The sequence below is a fragment of the Papaver somniferum genome, chromosome 4 (genome assembly GCF_003573695.1).
Source record: "Papaver somniferum cultivar HN1 chromosome 4, ASM357369v1, whole genome shotgun sequence".
Taxonomy (NCBI): domain Eukaryota; kingdom Viridiplantae; phylum Streptophyta; class Magnoliopsida; order Ranunculales; family Papaveraceae; genus Papaver; species Papaver somniferum.
The window spans coordinates 142,685,542-142,707,053 of NC_039361.1; the positions used below are offsets into that span (position 1 = coordinate 142,685,542).

The 21,512-nt window shown below is 38.9% G+C and overlaps 3 protein-coding genes and 2 pseudogenes across 3 annotated transcripts; 3 read left to right on the forward strand and 2 right to left on the reverse strand.

The window, feature by feature from the left end:
• LOC113273223 overlaps positions 1 to 21,512 on the forward strand; it is a 138,555-nt pseudogene that overhangs the window by 93,300 nt on the left and 23,743 nt on the right.
• Positions 4,185 to 7,312, forward strand: LOC113271431 (probable protein S-acyltransferase 7). Its single transcript, XM_026521290.1, has 5 exons — positions 4,185 to 4,579; positions 4,789 to 4,971; positions 5,083 to 5,391; positions 6,149 to 6,382; positions 6,471 to 7,312. Exons 1-5 carry the CDS (start codon positions 4,460 to 4,462, stop codon positions 6,942 to 6,944), a joined length of 1,320 nt encoding a protein of 439 aa, XP_026377075.1. The 5' UTR covers positions 4,185 to 4,459; the 3' UTR covers positions 6,945 to 7,312.
• On the reverse strand, positions 7,614 to 10,776 carry LOC113271430 (annotated as a pseudogene).
• Positions 11,010 to 13,536, forward strand: LOC113271429 (calnexin homolog). The gene is made up of 6 exons (XM_026521289.1): positions 11,010 to 11,202; positions 11,296 to 11,365; positions 11,498 to 12,609; positions 12,702 to 12,773; positions 12,891 to 13,007; positions 13,117 to 13,536. Exons 1-6 carry the CDS (start codon positions 11,059 to 11,061, stop codon positions 13,255 to 13,257), a joined length of 1,656 nt encoding a protein of 551 aa, XP_026377074.1. The 5' UTR covers positions 11,010 to 11,058; the 3' UTR covers positions 13,258 to 13,536.
• Positions 13,560 to 16,115, reverse strand: LOC113271428 (pentatricopeptide repeat-containing protein DOT4, chloroplastic-like). The gene has a single exon (XM_026521288.1). The coding sequence runs from the start codon at positions 15,987 to 15,989 to the stop codon at positions 13,938 to 13,940; it is 2,052 nt and encodes a 683-aa protein (XP_026377073.1). The 5' UTR covers positions 15,990 to 16,115; the 3' UTR covers positions 13,560 to 13,937.

The window sequence follows — 21,512 nt, forward strand, 5'->3', positions numbered from 1 at the left end:
TGTGATTGGTCACAAGAGATTCAAATGGTATTGTGCAGGTTATTATTGAATATCATAGAAGATTTGAAGACGAAGAAGATTTCTTATTTGGTTTCTCATATCTTTTTGTAGAACAAACCTTGATCGGATGGGATCCAACTAGAATCAGATTTATTCGATTGATTAGTTGCATGAAATCGGTAACACTTAATAGTTCTTTTGAGATTTATTTTTGATTGTTACAAATCCAAATCTTATTACTTTGGTAATAGAGATTGGATTGATCTAACCAGACAAAGGAGTTTATTAGATTAAACGGAAGAGCCTTTGCATATGACTTAAGACTTCTTTGAACAAAAGAATCAATAGAGTTGTTACCAAACAAATTTGTTTTTCCTTTACTATTTGGAATACGATCCAAAAGAATTTTTCCAGTGCGTGCACTCATCGAAGTCGGAAGCGCAAGGATACTGAGGAAACTGAGTGAACTAGGGTTAGTTTCTTGGTCTCAACTATACGAAATTGGTTTAGATTTTGTATAGCGGCTTAATTCTGAGAGTATTCAATTCTGGACTAGGTCCCGTGGTTTTTCTGCATTTGTGGTTTTCTCGTTAAAAAAATCTTGCTGTGTCTTTTACTTTTCTATTTCCGCAATTATAGTTATTTATTATAATTAAAAGTAAAATACACAAATGTTAACTCCGCTTTACTTGATAGTAATCCTATAGAATTTGGTTAAGACCGAACCTATTATCAAGTAATCACACTTTTTTTGTTGTATTGTCTCGATCTCGTATCCATAGACAATCACACAAAGTGTGAATATCGATTTGTTGCATTATCTCGACTTTGTCCAAAGACAATGACTTTCGGCAAGAGGACCTATAGGTGGATAAATAAAATATTGTGGGGTATTTGGGTACCCTCGTCTTTTCAGATTCAAATACCCTCATTCACTACTACCTTACATAGAGAGACTTCATTCCAACACCAAGGCCCACTCGACCCAAACTGAAAGTATGCTCAAACTTGAGGAAATACTCACGCCAACTGTTTGCAACTTGTAAGATCTAACAAGTCTTTCAATGCTAACTTCATCTTCACTTTCTAAGCAACAAACAAGGAAGCGAGACATCACCTACTGTCCCCAATGTAACAATTCACGTTGCCACATGCACTCTTCCAACTTTCAACGTTCTTATGCAACTCCCATAACGAAGCACAATATAATAGACACTTAGTTGAATACTCCTTCAAACTGATGTTATCATGTTTCTTTAGCTTTCATGAATATTTCTTCAAAAATGACCTCATGCCATTTTTATGCATCACCACCACTTTGTCCTTCCTTTTCCACGCATCTACAATTCGGCCTAACTTGCATCTCTAAACGCATTATGCATCTTGGTCATGCCTAAATCCCATTTGGAGGATGATACTGTTGCGTACCTGCTATACCAATGAGCACCCAAATCTTGACACAAACTTGTGCACCTTTGCACCACTGGAACGAACTTAACTTGGTGATTCTGAGCATCACCATAGAGCTCAGCAAAGTCACATTACTCAATGACTTTCGCGGACAAATCCCTTTGGACAATCTCAACAAGGCCATAATCCTTGCAAATGAGGCACCTACTGCCTACGTTCCTTGAAGTAAGAATGCCGCATTCTTCTTCAAACTTGGAACTCATTTTTACTGCCCATGCACATCTGGCTTCTCTTGTCTTTCACATTCTTCAAAATCAACTTTAGTAGCAACAATTATTGATTTGCAATCGACAAGAACATCCTCTTGTGGTTATGATCAAACGTAGGTCTTTGGACACCCTTGTCCAAGCATATTGATCCCACTCATAAACCAGGTGCAAACATACTCCTTGTGCGCATCTAGCATCAACGAATAACTCTTTGCAAACACAAGACCGTGGTATATCGGTTTTTCCCTAACTTGCGCTTCTATCTTCAGCCTTTCCATAAGCTTTATGATAGATTAGAATTGTCCATCCAATTCTTCTTTTATGGCATCACATTGCCACAAAAATGGTGGTTTACAACCAGACTTTGCATTACCACCAAGGTATATGCATCGAGAGAGATAACTTTAATCTTCCATCAAACTGGCTACGGTGAAAACACCTTCAATCTATCGCATAGACAGGTTCTCCATCTTCTTTGCCACTGCAAAGGCCAACATCTTCTTTGAGTTCAGGAATTTTCGCAAAATTCCCATTACAACATGTAATGTACTCGCTACTGATAATACCACAAATATATACATTCCAAATGCGTAATCTTTCCATACTTGTGAAAAACATGGGCTTAAACACCGACTTGCACCGTAGAACTCAGCATACTCTTCATTTTTGTCATGCAATCACTTGAAAACCCGATTTTCAATGAATCTTGCGCGTTCGTCTAACACTTTGGGCAGGAATTTTGACACCTTTGTCATAAAATTTCATGGCCTGTTGCTACTTCAAGCTTCAAAGTTCATTCCAATTGATCTTTACACACAAGACCATCTTCTTCTAGTCTCCATACTAACGAAACTCAAACAATTTTTCACTGAATTTGACAAACAAATGGCACTAACTTGAGTAAAATAGAGAAAAATCAGCAATTGTTTGCCCAAACACAGCTCTGATACCAGCTGTCACATACCTATTTAATCGCCTAAAAGTTTCATGGGACATGACCGGTAATAATTGTGGCTCAGTGAATCAACTTCACCTACAATTATTCATCCTTGCATACTTGCATCAAAGTACGCATCTGCCTTCACTCTAAAGGCTTTGCACAACAGAAGTATTTCTTCTTTATCTCTAACTCTTCATGCCCCCATAAGCATAAGAGGTTTTCCATGCATAAATGTACTCAAACAACTTCACAAGATCGGCAACATCAGGAACACAAACACAATAAACCCATTTTATTGCATTAAGGAAGATTACAAACAACATCCCATCTCATGGACCAAAACAGGCCATTCACCCTCTTGGTGAATGCCTAAAGCAGTCTCTACATTAGTGGTTCTTCTCTCAAAACGACCAACACCAAACTTAATAATATCTAGGCTATTTATACAAGCTAAATATCATGCCAAAACTTCTATGCAACCGCTTGCACATCCTAAAGACAGCCACGTGTCCACAGGTAGTTTTCCTAACCGCCAATCTGTTTTTCAACTTCCACCTTTTGTGTTGTCTTGCAGATTGAAGCCACACTTGTCTTGAACGGTTAGGGACACTCTAATAAGGTTATAAACTTGCTTTATAATCGTTCCAACTTGTCTCACATCATTGGCATGCTCACAAATCCAATAAACAACACTTGAGCCATAATGCGCCACTTTTACGCCACTTTTGTGTCACTTCTGCGCCTCACTGCATTAAGCCTTTCTCTGAACTTTCTAGGACACTTTAGCTAAGCCAAATTCATGCCAACATGATTTCTAACTTATGCCAATATGTGCCATATGCTCATATGCGTTATTCTTGCTTCACTTAGCCAATTTGCTTGGGAATAGTAATGCGCACTCTCACATTACTAGCTTGTTTGCACTGTCCAAGCTTTGGCCATCCTTGGACTAATGCATAGGCCAACTCTTGGCCTATTCTACACTCTTGCATCATCCTTGAGTTTAGGCCAACTCAATTTCATGGATATCCTTAATGCCAACATCGGATGGTGCATTTGGAAACTTGGCCATGTCTTTCCAATCCCTCAGTAAAACTTCATTGTGTCGGCCAATAAATTTCATTATTTCGCCAATATCCTTGACAATGTAGCGCCACCTTTGCGCTTCACTGGCCCTGTATGATTTTGCCATTTTTAGCATTTGATAGTCTATGTAGTGTCGCGCAATCATTGTCGGACACTGACTTACTCTGCAACATTGTAACGCATAATCATTGTGCATCACTTGCCTGACCTGTAATAGTTAGCCACCCCGGGAACCGGCCTTATCTTGTGCATCTACGAGACCCATTTATCGCATCTCATTTTCAAAAAAAGAAAAAGAAAAAGAAAATAGTTGTACATTTGACTAGTCAAAAGTTTTGGATTCCTAATTTCTCAACTACATCTTTTACTACGACAAGTAGAGTGGAGTATTATTTTAATCATATACCACAAGGGTATTACTGGAATTGAATGACTCACTCTACTCAAGTAGTACTTCATTTCTTCTTTCCCTCTGTCTCTCTCTTTTTTCTTTGTTTATGACTTTATTCTCTTCCGAATTCCCAATGCCCGGTTCTTCTTCCTCTTGTTGTTGTTGTTGTTTGGTTATAACCCATTTCTTGATATCTTCTTCTTCTTCTTCCTTCAAGTCTTAATTTCTAGTTCTACTCAGAAAAATATTCCCACATTTGGACCTCAGTAAACTCTTTTTTTTCCAGTTGTGTTCAGTTTAGTTAGATCACTAGCCAGGTTTTAAAAATCTTCTCAAGTTAAAATTAGGGTTGATTAAGAAGAAATGCATGGAAAGATGTATTCAGCTCGTCCTCCACCTCAGCTATCCGATTCAAACCGTCGAATCATTGATTCCAATGGAGGAACAACCAAACGAGTCTATCAACTCTGGAAAGGAAGCAATGTAAGAAACCCTTATTACTTCTCCTTTCTCCATTTTTTCCACTTTCCTCTGTTAAAGATACCATCTTTTTTTTTCTCTGGAGTTTAGGTTAGGTTAACTCGGAACAAATGTGTTGTTAGCTTCCCGTTTCTTACCCTTTTCCTTCACTATGATCTTCAAATATGATCTGGATTTCTATTTGAAATTATTCATTTTATGCAATTTTGCAGAGATTTTTTCTTGGAGGCAGAATTATATTCGGTCCGGATGCAAGATCTTTGATTTTCACAGTATCCCTCATTGCAATTCCGGTCATCTTATTTTGTTCTTTCGATTCGCAAAGGCTCATAAACGAGTTTCAACACAGTCTCGGCAGTCTCATTATAGCTATTCCTGTAATCCTTACTATACATGTGAGTTATTTGCTTCTCCTTTACTCTACTAATAAATAATGCCAAAAGGCAGAGATTAATTAGGGAGGATTTTCTGCTACTTGTTGGTGTTGGTTGTTAAATTTTGTGCAGATTATGGTTCTTCTCTTCCTTACTTCTGGAAGAGACCCGGGTATCATTCCTCGCAATCCTCACCCACCAGAACCAGAAGATGAAGGTGGTCCATCTAGTTTATCGAATGACTGGTCTAGAAATCAGGGTAGTACATCGGGTTTACCACCAACCAAGGATGTCCTTGTTAATGGAATTGCTGTCAAAGTCAAATATTGTCACACGTGTATGTTATATCGTCCACCTCGGTGTTCTCATTGTTCTATATGCAATAACTGTGTCGAGCGTTTTGATCACCATTGCCCGTGGGTTGGGCAGTGTATTGGAAAGGTATATCTTCTGTTCTTCTGCTCCATTACTTCAAATATTTGCTATCTATCTCCGTCAATTTAGATATGGTGATTTGGCAATTTGTTTTCAAAACAAAAAAGTAGTGCACAATATCAAAATGGTACCTCGATCAGGACGCTATTGTGGCTCAGTTCAGCAATGCTGTTCTTTAGTTATTTTCTAATATTTATCAATGTGCATATCCTTTATGTAAATGTAACATGTTGTGGTTGATAAGTAGACCATTACAAACAGGATACTGGTCGTATTTATTTTGCTGACGGCTATCCCTTATGGCATTGGCACACTCACGGTGTTGCTTGAATTCATAACATTTTGGTATGGCATTGGCGCACACGCGGTCTTGCTTGAATTCATAACGTTTTGGTAGTCGGTCTGTCAAGAAAAGACTTTCAAACCCCAAAATGAACCCCTGTATATGGTCCAACTATCAATGATGCACAACCATAACTGATTTATCATAGTTACCTGAAATGACGTGGTTCTGTGATGAAAATTCTGGTTAGCCTAATTTTGGGCAGGGAATTCATAGATTAGCTCCTCATGACATTGATCCACGACACAATTCTTCAGGTATGGTAAATATATGATATGCTTATTGAAGTCTGCACTTGAGTGCTTACATTCCCTCTAGGCATGGTCGTAAGAGGCCTTTTTCAATTGTACTGCTGACTGATGTATGTATGGCTAAAACCAAGTATCATGTTTTATCTGATTTGCTCCTTGGTAAATGCAGAGGAACTATAGATTCTTTTTCATGTTTGTCTCTTCCACAACAATATTGTGCCTCTACGTGTTTGCCTTCTGCTGGGTAAACATTAGGTTCATAATGGAAATGTACCACTATAATGTCTGGAAGGCTCTTCTGAAATCCCCTGTGTCAGGTGTTCTCATACTGTACACGTTTATAACCTCTTGGTTTGTTGGAGGACTCACAGTCTTTCATCTCTACTTGATTTGTACCAACCAGGTAGACATTTTCTCCTTCTGCAATCTCTTTTGTTTTGTTTTTCGTTTTAGTTTTTATTAGTTTTCAAATTTGAATATTTTTTATGCAGACAACATATGAGAATTTCCGATATAGATATGATAGAAAGATGAATCCTTATAACCTTGGAGTGCTCCATAACATCGGGGAGGTGTTCTTCTCCATGATTCCTAGCTCTAAAAACAATTTCCGAGCAAAAGTGACAGAAGGGAGCTCATGTTCAAATTTCGGCACTTCCCTTTCAATGGGTCATCATCATGGCAGCACCCCAGGTCTAGAGATGCCTAAAAGAAGCTTTGATGTTGAAATGGGAGGGAAAAGGCAGGGAGTGGTTGACGAGGAGTTTGACGATATACATGGCCAAATAGATGGTATAGGCAGTTTAGAGAGGTGCGAGCCCCAGCCGAGACACACAAACTGGGGAGGTCATAAAGGCAACAACTGGGAGATGAGTCCTGATGTACATGCATTGGCTGCTGAGTTTGGAATGAATCAAGACGACTTACCAAAGAGACAGAAAATTAACGGGGGCCTTGAGGTCTGAATCTTAGAGCTAAGCGGTATACATATCGGCTAGACAATGACAAACAGACAGACAAGACCAAACCAGCTAACCTGAAGGCATGATTATAGGTTGGGTTTTCTATTAAAAGATTAGATGGGAGGTTGTTCTGTTTGGACTGAGGTGAGGAAGAGATAATGAATGAATGTGTGATTGATGTACATTTATACAACCGGATATATAGATAAATAGAGGAAGAATGTTTGTGATATAATTAGTAGTTGTGTTTCTTTGCTTTCCAAAATTTGGGCACTGACATTTGTTTGTATTTTAGCAAGTTCTCTTGGAGAAAAGCTGCATTATTGTTTTAAGAACCATACTGATTGAATATTGAACTGTTAAGTATATTAGTTTGGCTTGTTTAATTTAAGGAGCGATCATCTGTATTACAGTGTTATAGTAGTAATAGGAAGACACTGCCTTGAAGAGAAAAGGCTAGACTTCTCCTTGAATTTGCACTGCCATCAAACCCATATGTATTCCTCAAAAAAAAAGTGGATTGTACAAAATATAATTCTCACCAGGGAATTGCACTAAGGAATTGCTTGCAAGCACTCTAAAACAAGAAAAAAGCGAGAATAATTCATTGGAAAAGATGCAAGCTGCTTTCTTACTTGCCTCATCTAAGGTTAGAATAAGATCTGGTTTTGATGAACTCGATCATTAAAAGACAATTAGAACAATGTCCCCCGCCTCACAAATGTGAACTGATGTGCATCTGGTGGAGTATAAAAAGCACAACAGCAACAACCTATTTAACATACTGACAAGTATTACAAGTACTAGGACAACAACAAAAAGATGGCCATCACAGCTTCTTCACTTTGTGCCACGCATGGATCTAGCACCAAGAATCTCGTATATAGAACTTTAAAGTTCAAACACACCTGAACATGAAAAATAGATAGTTATCAGTATCGCCGACTCCAACACAAGAAATCTGCAACAATATATCTAAAACAAATGAAATGAAGAGTGCTTAGTAAGGACCTAGCCAAAAGGAGGTGTTTATAAGATCCTACCACCAATCATCTATCCAGCTATACAAAAACAGCCAACGGTGCAGATTATTCTATAAGAAACCTCAGTATCATGAAGGGCGGCATCTCTCGACGGCTAAGAAAAAGCATCAGGGTTTTATCCACTCCCGGAAGTAGTTCTGCATCTTATCTCGTTGGGAAGCATTGCCAATATTGACAGTGGGTATGATCTTCTCAGGCCTCAAGAACTGATAAATGGCAAAATATTATACTGGTCAGCTCTGGAGAACCAGAAGTTCAGTAATGTAAAGACAAGGAAAGAAAAACAAGCTGCACTTCACTCTTGATGTGGTGATTTCGTATAAATTAAAAATTAACCTGAACAAACTCCCTGAGTTCCAAGAAGCTGGAGTGCTCACTATATGGAACCCCTGCAGTAATTAGGTGCAAAAATAAATAAATTAAAACGCTTCATTTAACTACAATTACTTGAGGCAAACTAATATATAAAATAAGCTGCTCAGGATGTTAGACTGAACTCTGAAGTGCCAGAAGCTTCAACATGCCAATCAAAGAAACAAGGTAGCATTCAACCTACAAATTTCATTAACATGCCAAACTCAAAACAGATGACTTGGATCACAGGCTCAAACAATGCTACTTAGTCTTCTCAAATACGGTATTGATCGAAGAAAGTAGGATGAAGATATAATGTTCTACATAAATATCATACTGACGACTCTTTTTGCGTTTAGGATTTTAGAAAAAGCGGTTCTCAACAGTTTCAAGCAAGATAGTGACGCGGTTGCGACCAGTGCTAAAATTAACTTACCGTAAGTGGTGACATTGCCTCTGGTAGTTGGTTTGATCAGATCCAGGTTACTTCCGTTAGTCCCGGAGTATGTCCAGCCTACCCACATAAATTAACATAGGCAAACAGTAAAAAAGAAAATTCCATAATGATCTGTCATATTTTTGAAGTTTCCAATAGATAACATGAATTACCGGTTGGACGAAATGCTAAAATTGATCTATAGTGGTCCACGTTACTCTCCAGGTACTGATTTAGGGTCTGAAAAGAATTTGATTCTAATTAATACAACATAAAAATTAAAGGTAAACCAAATCATAAGAATACATAGTGTAGTTTGTACATCATGCCGCAAGGATGATATTAGGTAGGACATGAAGAGGTGTGTCATGTGCATGCGAAGAGAGCCTTCCAGAAAGAACAGGCCAGTCAAATGACTGCAGAATTCGCCTCCGTTGAGCATTTGTGTATATATTAACCTAAAGGAAGCCATGGCGTCAGTCACAAATCATTGCAATCAATCCTGATAAAACCAGGGTTTTCAGTTCAAGTTCAGATAGCAAAAACATGTACACAGATGAACTATCTTTTTCCAAGTTAAAAAGTGGATGTCTGTATATAATGAGAAATCGGATATCTGAAAGTCATGCATCAGTAAAGAAAAACAGAATCGAAGCAACATACCCCTAATGCCTCAGAAATAGCAAGATATACACGTTCTTTCCCGATGCTGTATGCACCCACAATGACAAGGGTTTTTGGCTGCTTTTTGAGACTGTCCCTGGTAACCTTCACGACAAAACTCAATACATCTTCAATAGGAGGGAACCTAAAGCAAATAATTTAGACATCACTAAAAAAAATAATAGTATAACACATAAATGACCAAGGCAGGAAAGAGAATTTATACCAGCTAACAAAATCGAAAAACCCTTACGTGTACTTTGCATTGCAATAAGTTGTATCCAGGTATACTGAGTGGACGCGCTGATTTACGAGGAGAGGATAAGACTGCATGAGTTTAGAAGCTCTGAAATCTCCAGTATGCAAAACTCGTCTTCCATCCGCAAGATGAAAGAATATAAGAGCAGCACCCGGACAATGATTAGCTTCTAACATCGTCACTTTGATTCCATGGATAACATACTCAGTATCCAGTTCCAAAGGGTTTATGAATCTGCATATACACCAGCACTTAGTCAGAAAGATGACAAAACCTTGAATACAAGAAGACACTGCAACAATAGGACTACTAACGACGGATTCACGGAGAGACACAATTTGAGTAAGCGAGCAGTTAGAGGGGTGCAATAGATAGGGCCGTTTGACCATCCTTTGGTTAATCCACCATAGTGATCATAGTGAAAATGTGTGAGGAAAATGCAGAGCATCCTTCAATTAGACCGTATCGAAATGCGTCTACAGTAAAAGGTGTTCCTTCAAAAAAAAAAAAAAAAAATCACAGTATGAATTAAAAACAAAACCCTAGAAAATTGGGGGAAATTGATGAGTACCTGGGATTTTCTTATAAAAGGGACAAGTTTTACGCGGAGCAAATGTCCCCCTTGTGGATTTCTTCTTATCCGAGGGATTAGAAGCCCTAATTGGGTCAGGAAAGGAGATTTCAGGGGTATTTTGTTTGAGACCCCATGATTGAAATAGATTTGTTTGTTTCAGTCTTTTGTGTGAAGATGCTTGTGATGAAGATCTAATAATCTGTTTATTCTTATTCGTAGAATCGGATAACGGTATTAAGGATGAGCAGTCTGTACCGCTACGATAAAAATCAGAAGCAAAACCCCCATCGTCTTCATTTTTCTCTTTGGACTCATCATCATCTTCTTCATCTCCTTCTTCATCATTATTCTGTTGTGGTAAAGGGAACCCGTTTTCGTCGAGTTGGGGTGAGTTGTTTGACGTTGTTGATTGCTCATAAACCTCCAATTCTTCTTCTTCTGTGAAGATTTCCATTTTCGGTACAGAGACTTTCAAACCTACCGCGGGAAGAAGAAATGAAAAAGGTGCGTCTTGATTTTTATCACATCCAGGGCAGGACATGGAGGGGGGTTCCTTGGTCAAGCCAAGTCTCATCATTTTTTGAAAGTCAAGACCCAAACCGACACAAGGATTAGGAGGCTTTGCACCCGCCACAATGAGAAAATACAGTTGTCTGATCCGAAATACTGGAGGAGAGTTAGGAATAAGTAAGTTTGAAATTTTCAAACAAAACTACGCCATGTCTGATTTACAACATCGTTGATTCGATCCTTGAGACATACACTGGTTTTTTCATTTGCAGGTTGATATGAAACGAAAGGAAGTAGAGAATAATAAACGACTGCCATTTATGGTCGACTTCCTCCTGTACCTACTACTGACAACAGCAGTTTGTCTTACAAGTATCCCACAGTATTCCATTGCATCTGCTGATTCCGTCGGCTCTTCTCCGGTCGGTAACTATATATATATAGAAATTGTTTCCAGATTCATATTTTTGGAGATTATCATTTATATAAGTTGCGGTTTTGTTTATTGTTCTTAGATATTTTATGATTCGTTCGACCAATCTTTTGAGGGACATTGGATCGTCTCTGAGGAAAATGACTACAATGGTGAGTCTTTTTGTTCTTCTTCATATTATTGTTTTACATACAAAATAAACTGGAATTGCTCATGGTTTTTATACTAAGAGATGGGCAAGTACAGGAAATATTGTTATTACATTAACTGGCATTTGGGTGTAGGTGTATGGAGGCACTCGAAAAGCGAAGGACATGATGATTACGGGCTTCTTGTGAGCGAAAATGCAAGAAAGTATGCCATTGTGAAAGAGCTGGATGAACCTGTCAGTCTGAACCACGGAACAATCGTTTTGCAGTTTGAGACACGTTTCCAGAATGGACTTGAATGTGGCGGTGCATATTTGAAATATCTCCGGCAGCAAGAGGTGGCAGGATGGAACCCCAAAGAATTCAGTAACGAGACTCCCTACTCCATCATGTTTGGACCTGACAAATGTGGTTCTACAAACAAGGTGCATTTCATCTTCAAGCATAAAAACCCCGTAAGTGGAGAATATATTGAGCATCATCTCAAGTCACCTCCTCCCGCACCTTCTGACAAACTCTCACATGTGTACACTGCGATACTGAAACCTGACAATGAGGTGAGCATTTTGGTTGACGGGGAAGAGAAGAAAAAGGGTAATTTTCTCCTGGCAGATGATTTTGAGCCATCCCTGATTCCGTCCAAGTCGATTCCAGACCCTGATGATAAGAAGCCATTAGACTGGGATGAGAGAGCAAAGATACCAGATCCTGACGCGACAAAACCGGATGACTGGGATGAGGATGCGCCACTAGAAATAGAAGATGAGGAAGCTGTAAAGCCTGAAGGCTGGTTAGATGACGAGCCGAAGGAAATCAATGACCCTGATGCAGCTAAGCCAGAAGATTGGGATGAGGAGGAGGATGGTGAATGGGAGGCACCTACGATTGATAATCCATTGTGTGAAGCAGCTCCTGGTTGCGGCGAGTGGAAGAAGCCAATGAAGAGGAATCCAGCTTACAAGGGAAAATGGCATCCCCCATTGATCGACAACCCGAATTTTAAAGGCATTTGGAAGCCACAGGAGATTCCAAATCCTCACTACTTTGAACTTGACAGACCCAACTTTGAGCCAATAGCTGCCATTGGAATCGAAATTTGGACAATGCAAGATGGTATCTTGTTTGATAACATCTTGATAGCAAATGACGGGAAGGTTGCAGAATCATACAGGATGACAACATGGAAGCCAAAGTACGAAGCTGAGAAGGAAAAACAGAAGTCTGAGGAAGAACTCTCAGGCTTCCAGGTGACAAAACTCTAGACCCAGTATTCATTGTACTCCTTGTATGATGTATGGCCTTGCTTACGCGATCCTAACACATAACTTGGTACTTGCAGAAGGTGGTTTTCGATCTGCTATACAAGATTGGAGATATTCCATTCTTGGATGCTTACAAGCTCCAGATAGTTGTAAGTAAAACTAATTTACCTGTTGCAACTCAATTTGCAGGGATCGGCATAGTGAAAATTCTTGACTGCATTCTTTTTGATAATTTCTGTGCGGTTGTCTTATTTCTATTTTGCCAGGAATTCATTGATAGCGGAAAGAAGCAACCAAACGTCACAATTGGAACCCTTATACCCAGTGCTGTGGTTACCTTGGTGATATGCTATAAGATTCTTTTTGGTGGGAAGAAACCAAATGTGAGTTTTTCAGTGGTTTACTTTAACTCGTACGTTCTTCAACAAAATGTATGCCATCAGAGTCACAGATGCCGTTTACCTGATGTTTCTTGTTTTTATGAATGTGAAGGTGGCCACCAAGGAAGGGAGGACAGACAGTGCAGCTGCTATTAATCAGGGAAGAACTGGAGAGAAAGGTGAAGAGCCTGAGAGGGAAGCTACTGCTGCTGCTGCTGCTCGTCGTCGGAGAGCTAATAGACGGGAAACCTGAGAAAGAGGAATGAGAGTTTAGTAAGTGCCTTGCCAAATCACTTTGGTGAGCGAGTTTATTCAGTGAAGTGTTCCTCAATCCAGGTGTAGGTATATGACACCAAAATAATGGAGAACTGCACTAGTTCTGCAGAAAGCTCAAATTGAAGGAGTGAAGCAGAGCAGAAATATTGCAATTACTATGCAATTGATTTTTAATTACAACCCACGGATAATACGTTATATTTTCTGCTGTAACCTATACAAGATGGGATGAAAACAAAGAAAACATAAAACTTAATTCTCTCCAAACAGGTGTATCTCTTAAATCAAAGATCAGCCAGGAATTTTTATTTGTTTTTCTAAAGCCTTCAGTCTTTTGACAAAAAAACAACATATTGTATCTTAATCATCAAACACTACCACACATCTTTTCTCAGGCTGTGCCAGCTATAGGCATTTAGCTACCTGTTATTGGCTAGAGAAGCTGAGAGAGAGTTTAATGGATGCTTTTTAACCCCATTTTCTCAGGATATGTGGTATTCGCTTCCATTTAATCCAGAAAATGCCTGCAAACACTATCCTACAATGCTTCAATCCCCTTTCAAGAGTGAACAGAAGGCTGCTTACTTTGACAAGTGATGCAGCCCTTAAATATCTGCATCATCTAAGATTCTGCAATTCAGAGTACCAAACACCATATCACCAAAAGTCCTCGCACGAGCACATTCCATCTTTGAAATGGTGAAAACGATCTGGATCCTTCAATATGATCTCTCGCCCAACTATTTTGGATATGGTCTTTGCAGAACTGTGACAACTGCAGCACACTCTAAGGCTCTTAGTGATGTGAAGTGTGGTACCCGGCTTTGTACTGATCAACCCAAATGAAATGGCCAACATCTCACTGTGACCTATAGAGATACATTCTCTCTCCTCATCAACATCATGCATACTGAAATCTTCATCAGGTACAAACCTCTCTTCCTCTTTCATCTTCTCCATCAACCTATGTAATTCGTAGTATATCCTTCCAGATCTCGGGTGTGAAACGTCCCCTACTCCAAACACATGAAGTTTGTTATGACTTTCAATCCAGCTATAAGCTCTCTTTGGCCTCAAGGCCATGTCTCTTATCATTTCTCTCACATTCTTCACATCATCCCATTTTGAATTTGAAGCATACATGTTCATGAGTAAAACATAGTTCTCAGCATTCAGGGGTTCTAGCTCAGTGAGACGCTCAATAACTCGTTTAGCCATCTTTGTGTTATTGTGTATTCTGCATCCAGCGAGCAACTCTCTTTGAACCTCTTTGTACCATTCAATCTGATGCTCATCTATAAAACTCCTGGCTTTGTCAAAGAGTCCAGAACGAGACAGAAGACTAACCACTATAGAGTAGTGCTCGATCTTGGGTTTCCTTATAAACTTGAAGTAAGACAGTCCTTCTTCAACCATCCTAGCCGCATTACAAGCACATAAAACAGCAACATATGCTGTATCATCGAATTCAACAGTTCCCAAGTTCTTCATTTTCTCAAACAAATCGACTCCAACCTTTCCCTGTCCATGCAAACTATAACCTAATATCATTACAGTCCATGAGATTATGTCTTTCTCGCTCATCCGGTCGAAAATCTTGGAAGCTGACTCTGTACATCCAGATTTCATGTACATGTCAATTAAAGCATTTTGAACTACTATATTAGAGTCAACATGGTTTCTAAGCGAGTACGCATGAATTTCTCTTCCATGCTTCTGAGCAGAAAGTCGGGAACAAGCAGGCAAAACACTAGATACCGTCAACGAATCAGGTTTAATCCCATCCAGATTCATCAAGCGAAATAATTTTAACCCTTCATTGAAGCCTCCATTCTTTACATACCCCCTAAGAATAGCCGTCCATGAAATGATATCTTTCTCTTGCATGTGATCAAAAACCAACCTGGCATCTTTGATACTGCCACAATCTAAATACATTTTTAACAGAGAGTTACTAACCAAAATGTTCGACTCCAACTCACTCTTTCTGGCAATCTCATGTATCTTTTTCCCTTCTTGAAGCGCCTTTAGTCGCCCACACGCAACAAGAACGGTGGACAAAGCAACAGCATCAATAACACTTAGATCCCTCTCTTCACCACTAGCACCCAATGTCACCATCTGATGAAACGTTTCTATTGCCAAACCAGGTTTAGCTTCCCTTGAGTATAACCGAGCCATCAATGTCCAAGAAACCGAATTCTTCTGAGAAGAGAATTGATCGAAAACCCGCCTAGCGGAATCAGCACCTTCGAAAAGGCCATACATTTCCATCAGTGCAGTAATGACATACTTGTCTGAACCAAATCCAAACTTGAGAGCATGTGCATGAATTTGTTTCCCTAAACATAACGTATCGAAATTACGCGAAGCAGTCAAAATTCGAGGGAGTGTATGTTTATCAGGACGAAAACCACGGAGTAACATGTTTTGGTAAATGAATAACACATAATGGTGATGACCCAAATGGGTTTTGATGAGATTGTTCCAAGCATATGTACTATTAATGTTTTCTATGTCAGGAATTGCTTCAAACACTTTGGGTGCAGTGGAGAGTTTAGAAGAGCTTAATTTAGGAAGAGTAGTAGAAGAAACCTGACGATTTGTATATCCAGATGTGTGGGGTTGGTGCCGCTTTTCATGGGTTTGGAGGCAAAATCGAATAGAAGAAGAAGCCGAATGAATTCCTGACTGAACAATGACACCCATTTTTGCTTCAGAGGGTTTTTCTCATTTCTCCTCCGACTTTCTCACTACACACTGTTTGGTCATGATGACGATGAAAACGAAGAGGTGGATCCAAATGAGCCGGATAGGGATATCAGCTAAGTAAAACCCATATCCTCATCGAGTCCATTATACGGGGGCATGTTGATGTTGATTGGGCAGCGGACACGGTTGGTTTCACTAAATGGTTTTTGTTTTGTCTTTTGACAGCCGGAAAATAAAGGGGTTATCTAGTTCTCACACGCAGTAGAGACAATAAAACTTCGATAAATTAATAACCTTAAGGTCCCTTTTTATGGATGTCACGTTTGCCATTTAAGCATCTATTATGGAGATGGCAAACTGGCCTGACTAAGTGGTAAATTTGCCACTTAGCCAGGCCAGGTCAAATTTCTACCGAGCGGTCGAGTCTTGACCGCTCGGTCCATTCTACACGTTAGGTGTAAACTACACCGCTGGCGGCTCCTTTTAGACCGGTCGGCTTAGTTTACGCCGCTCTGTAGAATCTGATCCAACGACCATAAAATCTCCTCCCTATAAATACCACATTCCTCTACCATTTTAACTCACACCTTCTTCCTATTTTCTTAGATTTTCCAATGGCTCATAACATGTCTACGACTCAATTCATCGAAGAGCAACATGCGATCCAAAATCAAAGATTTGCACAGCGGCTGAATTTTAGCACGTTAGAAGATGAATGCATCTGTAGGAATTATGTTTTCTTCACTAATCATCCAATCGTTGGTGGAGCACTACGGCTTATTCCGTTTTGGGGACGCGTTTTAATGAAATTTGAAGAAGAAACAACGAACCTCAACAATCGCAATTCGATGATGTTGAGCGCTCGGTTCTCCATAATTTCCAAGATAGTTAACAAGTATATTGGCATGGTAAGGGAAGAGGCTCGAAACATGAGAAGTGGTGAAACCCTGTTAGAGATTGATCACAGATATGGTGCAAAGTGGCTTTGTGACAACGGAGAGAAGTTCCGATATGCCAGTTGTTTAGAAATCTTAAAAGTGTTGCCCCAATTTAATCTAGCTTATCAGTTCTAATGTAAGTTCTCAATTTTAAGTTATGTAGAAAACTTGAAACGTAGATTATTATTTATCAAACAAAAGTGCAATTTCATTAACGATTTAAACAAACCACGATTCACATTAACGACTCAACAAAACTCTTAAACTAACGATTACCACCAAATACAAATTCCCCTAAGCCTGTTGGATCTTGTGAAAACTCATTATTCTGACTCTGAGATGGTGGTCGAGTAGCATCAGGTGAGTCATAACCTTGAAATGGTACCGGACCCATTGGAGGTGCTTGAAATCGGTGAAATGATGAACTTGTGGGGGTATAAATTATGGATTGCCTAAATGCATCCAAATTTACGTGTGCACCACTAGGAGTAAGTACAAGACCTTGAGGAATGAAACCAAGAGGAGAATGAAAATCCGTCTCCATCTCCATCTCCATCTTCAAGTTTGCTTGCTGAGTTTATTCCACCATAGTCTCTTCCATCTTAGGGTCATGACGACTTCTACGACTTCCACTTGTGCGACTTCCACTTGTACGACTTCCACTTGCACGACTTCCACTTACACGACCTCCACTTGCACGAACTCTTGTATTTCTTTCACCGGGAATTTGAGAACTTGACCCTAACGGAGTCTCAGGAAATTCATAACTCATATTGTCCCTCAAAGCCTGCATCTGACTCAAGTGAAAATTTTGGAATCGTCTGGTAAAATGCGAAAATTTGTTCAACTCGGTCTTATACTTTTCTTTTGTTGCATCCCCACCATCGTATGGATAGCTCTGCTGCATACCTTCACTAGTAAGTTGAACTGTAATAACATCTCCACTCGGTGATAAGGTCTGGACTTCCCAAGATATCTGAGGCATATGTGACCCCATTTGAGTGCTAGGGTACGTACATGGTTCGCCCGTCTGTGGTGGGGGTTGGGATGGAAGATCTGTAAGTGGAAAATCGCCAATTGCTGGGAAGTCAACACTACCTAAGTTTTGTGGTTGAACAACAATACTTAGCTTGCATACCTTTTGGTACCAACTATAGTAATCATAGTCATTTTCTGGTTCTTGGATCAAATCATCAGCTTCTTCCCAAGGTTGTCCATTACTTATCAACTTCATCCAATCATCATGTGAAATAATTGAAGTTGGAAACGGGTTGATTGCTTTTACCTTTCTTCCTTGTAACTAAAAAAGATGTCTTTCTCCGCAGTACCAAATACCCTGACCACTAAGTGGACTGTAAAATACAAGTTGCTTAAGGCTTAAACGAAGCATGTCTTGTGCCGAATCAGAATTGAACTCATCTATTACTGTATACGGTGTTGTCGTAATGTTGATACTAGTTCTGCACACTTGTTGCATCCTTTAGATAGCAGCAACATTTTGACCATTGTTAATCTGTCCAATCCAATTATCAGCTTTGTACTTGTACACGACTAGAAATATTAATTGTTTATCATGAAGATCAGGTTCGCTGATCGTAAAGTAAGTATACCACCAATACTGAAAAAGAACATTGACAAAAATTGATGTGTTAGTACATTTCACCACTGAAAAATAACATTGATATAATAAATAGTTCTTACCTCCAATTCGAACCAAAATGCATTTAAGCTATCAGTCTTCTTAATTGAGCAATCACTGAGACATATGTATAGCTCAGCTAAAATTGCAGAACCCCAATCATAATTTGGCGCTTTACTTAAATCTTGTAAAGATTCCAGAAAACCAACTAATGACACTGAGCGTGCATTGGGGAAAAAAACTTTGCCTAACATCCATAATACAAAAATCCGTTCAAGCTCAGGATAATCTTCAGCTCTGTTTATCCCCTTGGCATTGTAACGGCCCAAAAAAACCTTCAACCCAGACACTCTTAATCCAAATGAGTGTATGTCTCTGGAATTTGGATTTCCTCCAGTATCATTTGAGTACAAGGGGAATAATTGTTTCCATCTTCCTTCTGATATCCACTTTAATTGGTTAAATTGTACTACATCACCCTCACATTTTATTCCAGTCAACATATACAAATCTAACGGTGTGAACCCTAAAAATAACATGGTCAAAAAATCAAAGTTTGTATGTGGAACTAAAATTTGTATCAAATTGAAATTTGTTTCTGAACTAAAAATTAAACTATTGAATGGAAGAAATAAAACTTACCACACTCAAAATCCTTGAAAAAGAAGGTATCATATAATGTTCCACCATCGTTCACAAATAACTCGCACAATTTGAGTCATGTGGTTTTTGCCTTTCGTGAAATATAAACGCTGCCAAGGATATCTTCTCAAGGATTCTTGAACAGGTTCTGGGAGTAACTCATAAATTTCACTTAGCTCAGACCACCCACCTCTTAATTTAGGTAACAAAACTCGCTCGGGATGGTTAGATAAATGCACAGATGTTACACCAGATCCAACTAGTTGCCTAACATTAGCGAGCTCGTGCTCTTTATCCTGAATCCATACGATATCACTATCTGCAACAGATTTCCTTTTTCCTTCAGGTTTCTTTTCCTTTGGTCTTCTTTTTTGGAACTCATTTTTAAAAAATCGCTCTGGTTTGCTCTCTAGAGAAGGGAAGAAAGGATTTTTGTTTTGTGAATGAAAAGGGGTAGGAAACAAGGGTATTTATAGGCGGTAGAGCACCGACCGTGAACGGTCAAGATTACACCGCTAGCGCTGTAATCTACACCTGGTGATCTCTACTCGACCTCTAGCGGTGTAGTCTCGACCGCTAGGTGGAAACTCGACCGCTTATTCTTTTCCCCATAGTGGCGTGCACCGTTTGCCAGTCCACTTGGAATGGAAAAATCACAATTTTACAAGTTACCATAGGAACCGGCCTAAGAAATTAGAAATCTCAATTAAATTTATATAAGTTGAAATTTAACTCGATAAGTTAATAAACACCGTTTAATTGGGACCCTAGAAAATAATTAGGGGCCTCAGTCATTTTGTTCGCACCCAAAAAGTATATTTCCACCCCAAAATATAGTGAAAATATTGTTTTACCCTTCACCTAAAACTTAGAATTCTATCAACCCTTAACTCTAAACCCCAACTCATTTTCATTTTCAAACCCAAAAAAATAATCAGTCCCCTCCTCCCCTCTCTCTCGTCTGTCCATCACAACTGAAAAATAAGGGTTGTCAACCTCTATAGTTATATACCCTAACATTTTCTCATCTGCATGTTATTTGTATGAAAAATCGTTGATGTCTAAGATGTAGGGGATAACGACCCTTTTTTTTTGTTTAACGACCCCTTTTTATACACTAACGACTCTTTATGACCAAAAACTATATCTCTGTCCAAAAAAAAATGGAAGGATCGTCATTGTGTAATGGAGAATCGTCACCAAATTTGATAGAATCGTCATGGTATTGAAGTGTTTCAAAAACGACCCTCATAAGTATTTATTGTTTCTTATCTAAACAATCATTAATGCTTATAAAAGAGTCGTTATCTTCCTCGAAGAGTCATTAATGGCGGAGCCAAATTAAAGGGTCGTCATGGTCGTATTTATAAGCATTAACGACAGTGTAGAGTCGTGAAGAAACAGTTTTTAAACAGTAACGACTCTTGAGGGTCGTTTTTGAAACTTTAACGACTGTTAAGAGTCGTCATTGAATTGCTTCACTATCCTGACGACTTTTCATACAAGTCTGCGCAAAAAAAAAATGCAACAAAATTTGAAAAAAAAAAGTTAAAATCAAATTAAGTAAGATTAACACTAATTAAGTAAAATTATCACTAATTAAATAAGGGTAGATTAGCCATTACCTAAAATATTTGGATAAGGGATTTTGAAATTAGGTTCGGGTCACCTTTTTTGTCTTCTAGTGTGAGGCCCCTAATTAGTTTTCAGGGCCCCCCAATTAAGAGGTATTAATAAAGAAATCCTAAAATTGGTAATTCTAGAACTGTATTTTCATTATTTTTCGTTTATATCCAAATCTGATAGTTGTGAATCTAGATATTTCGGATCTTGATTGATCTTACTCGCCAAAGGATTTTACTTGTTTAAACGGAAGAGCCTTTGTCAAAACTCAACATTTCTTTATTCGTAAAGATTAATAAAGTAGTTACCAAACTACTTTGTTCCTTTATTGTTGTCTGGAAGACGATCAAAGGGAGTTGAGTGCTTAAGGATTTACATCGATAAAGCAACTCACGATAGTGATTTCTATTTTGGGATTCACGTGCGTTGGCCGATACTGAGGGAACTAAGTAACTAGGGGTAATTAACTTGGTCTCAACTAGGCGACTCGGTGATCAAATCGACGAATTTTTCTCTCGAAATTGGTGTTGTGTTCATCATTTTCATTGAATTCAGGTGAAGATTGTTAGTTGTTCTGCATTTATTCTTTCAGGTAATTACATATTTCATCAATGATTGAGTTAAGTTGTTGAATCTGCGTAACTATGTCGGATATTTCTAATATTCAGTCGGATTTTG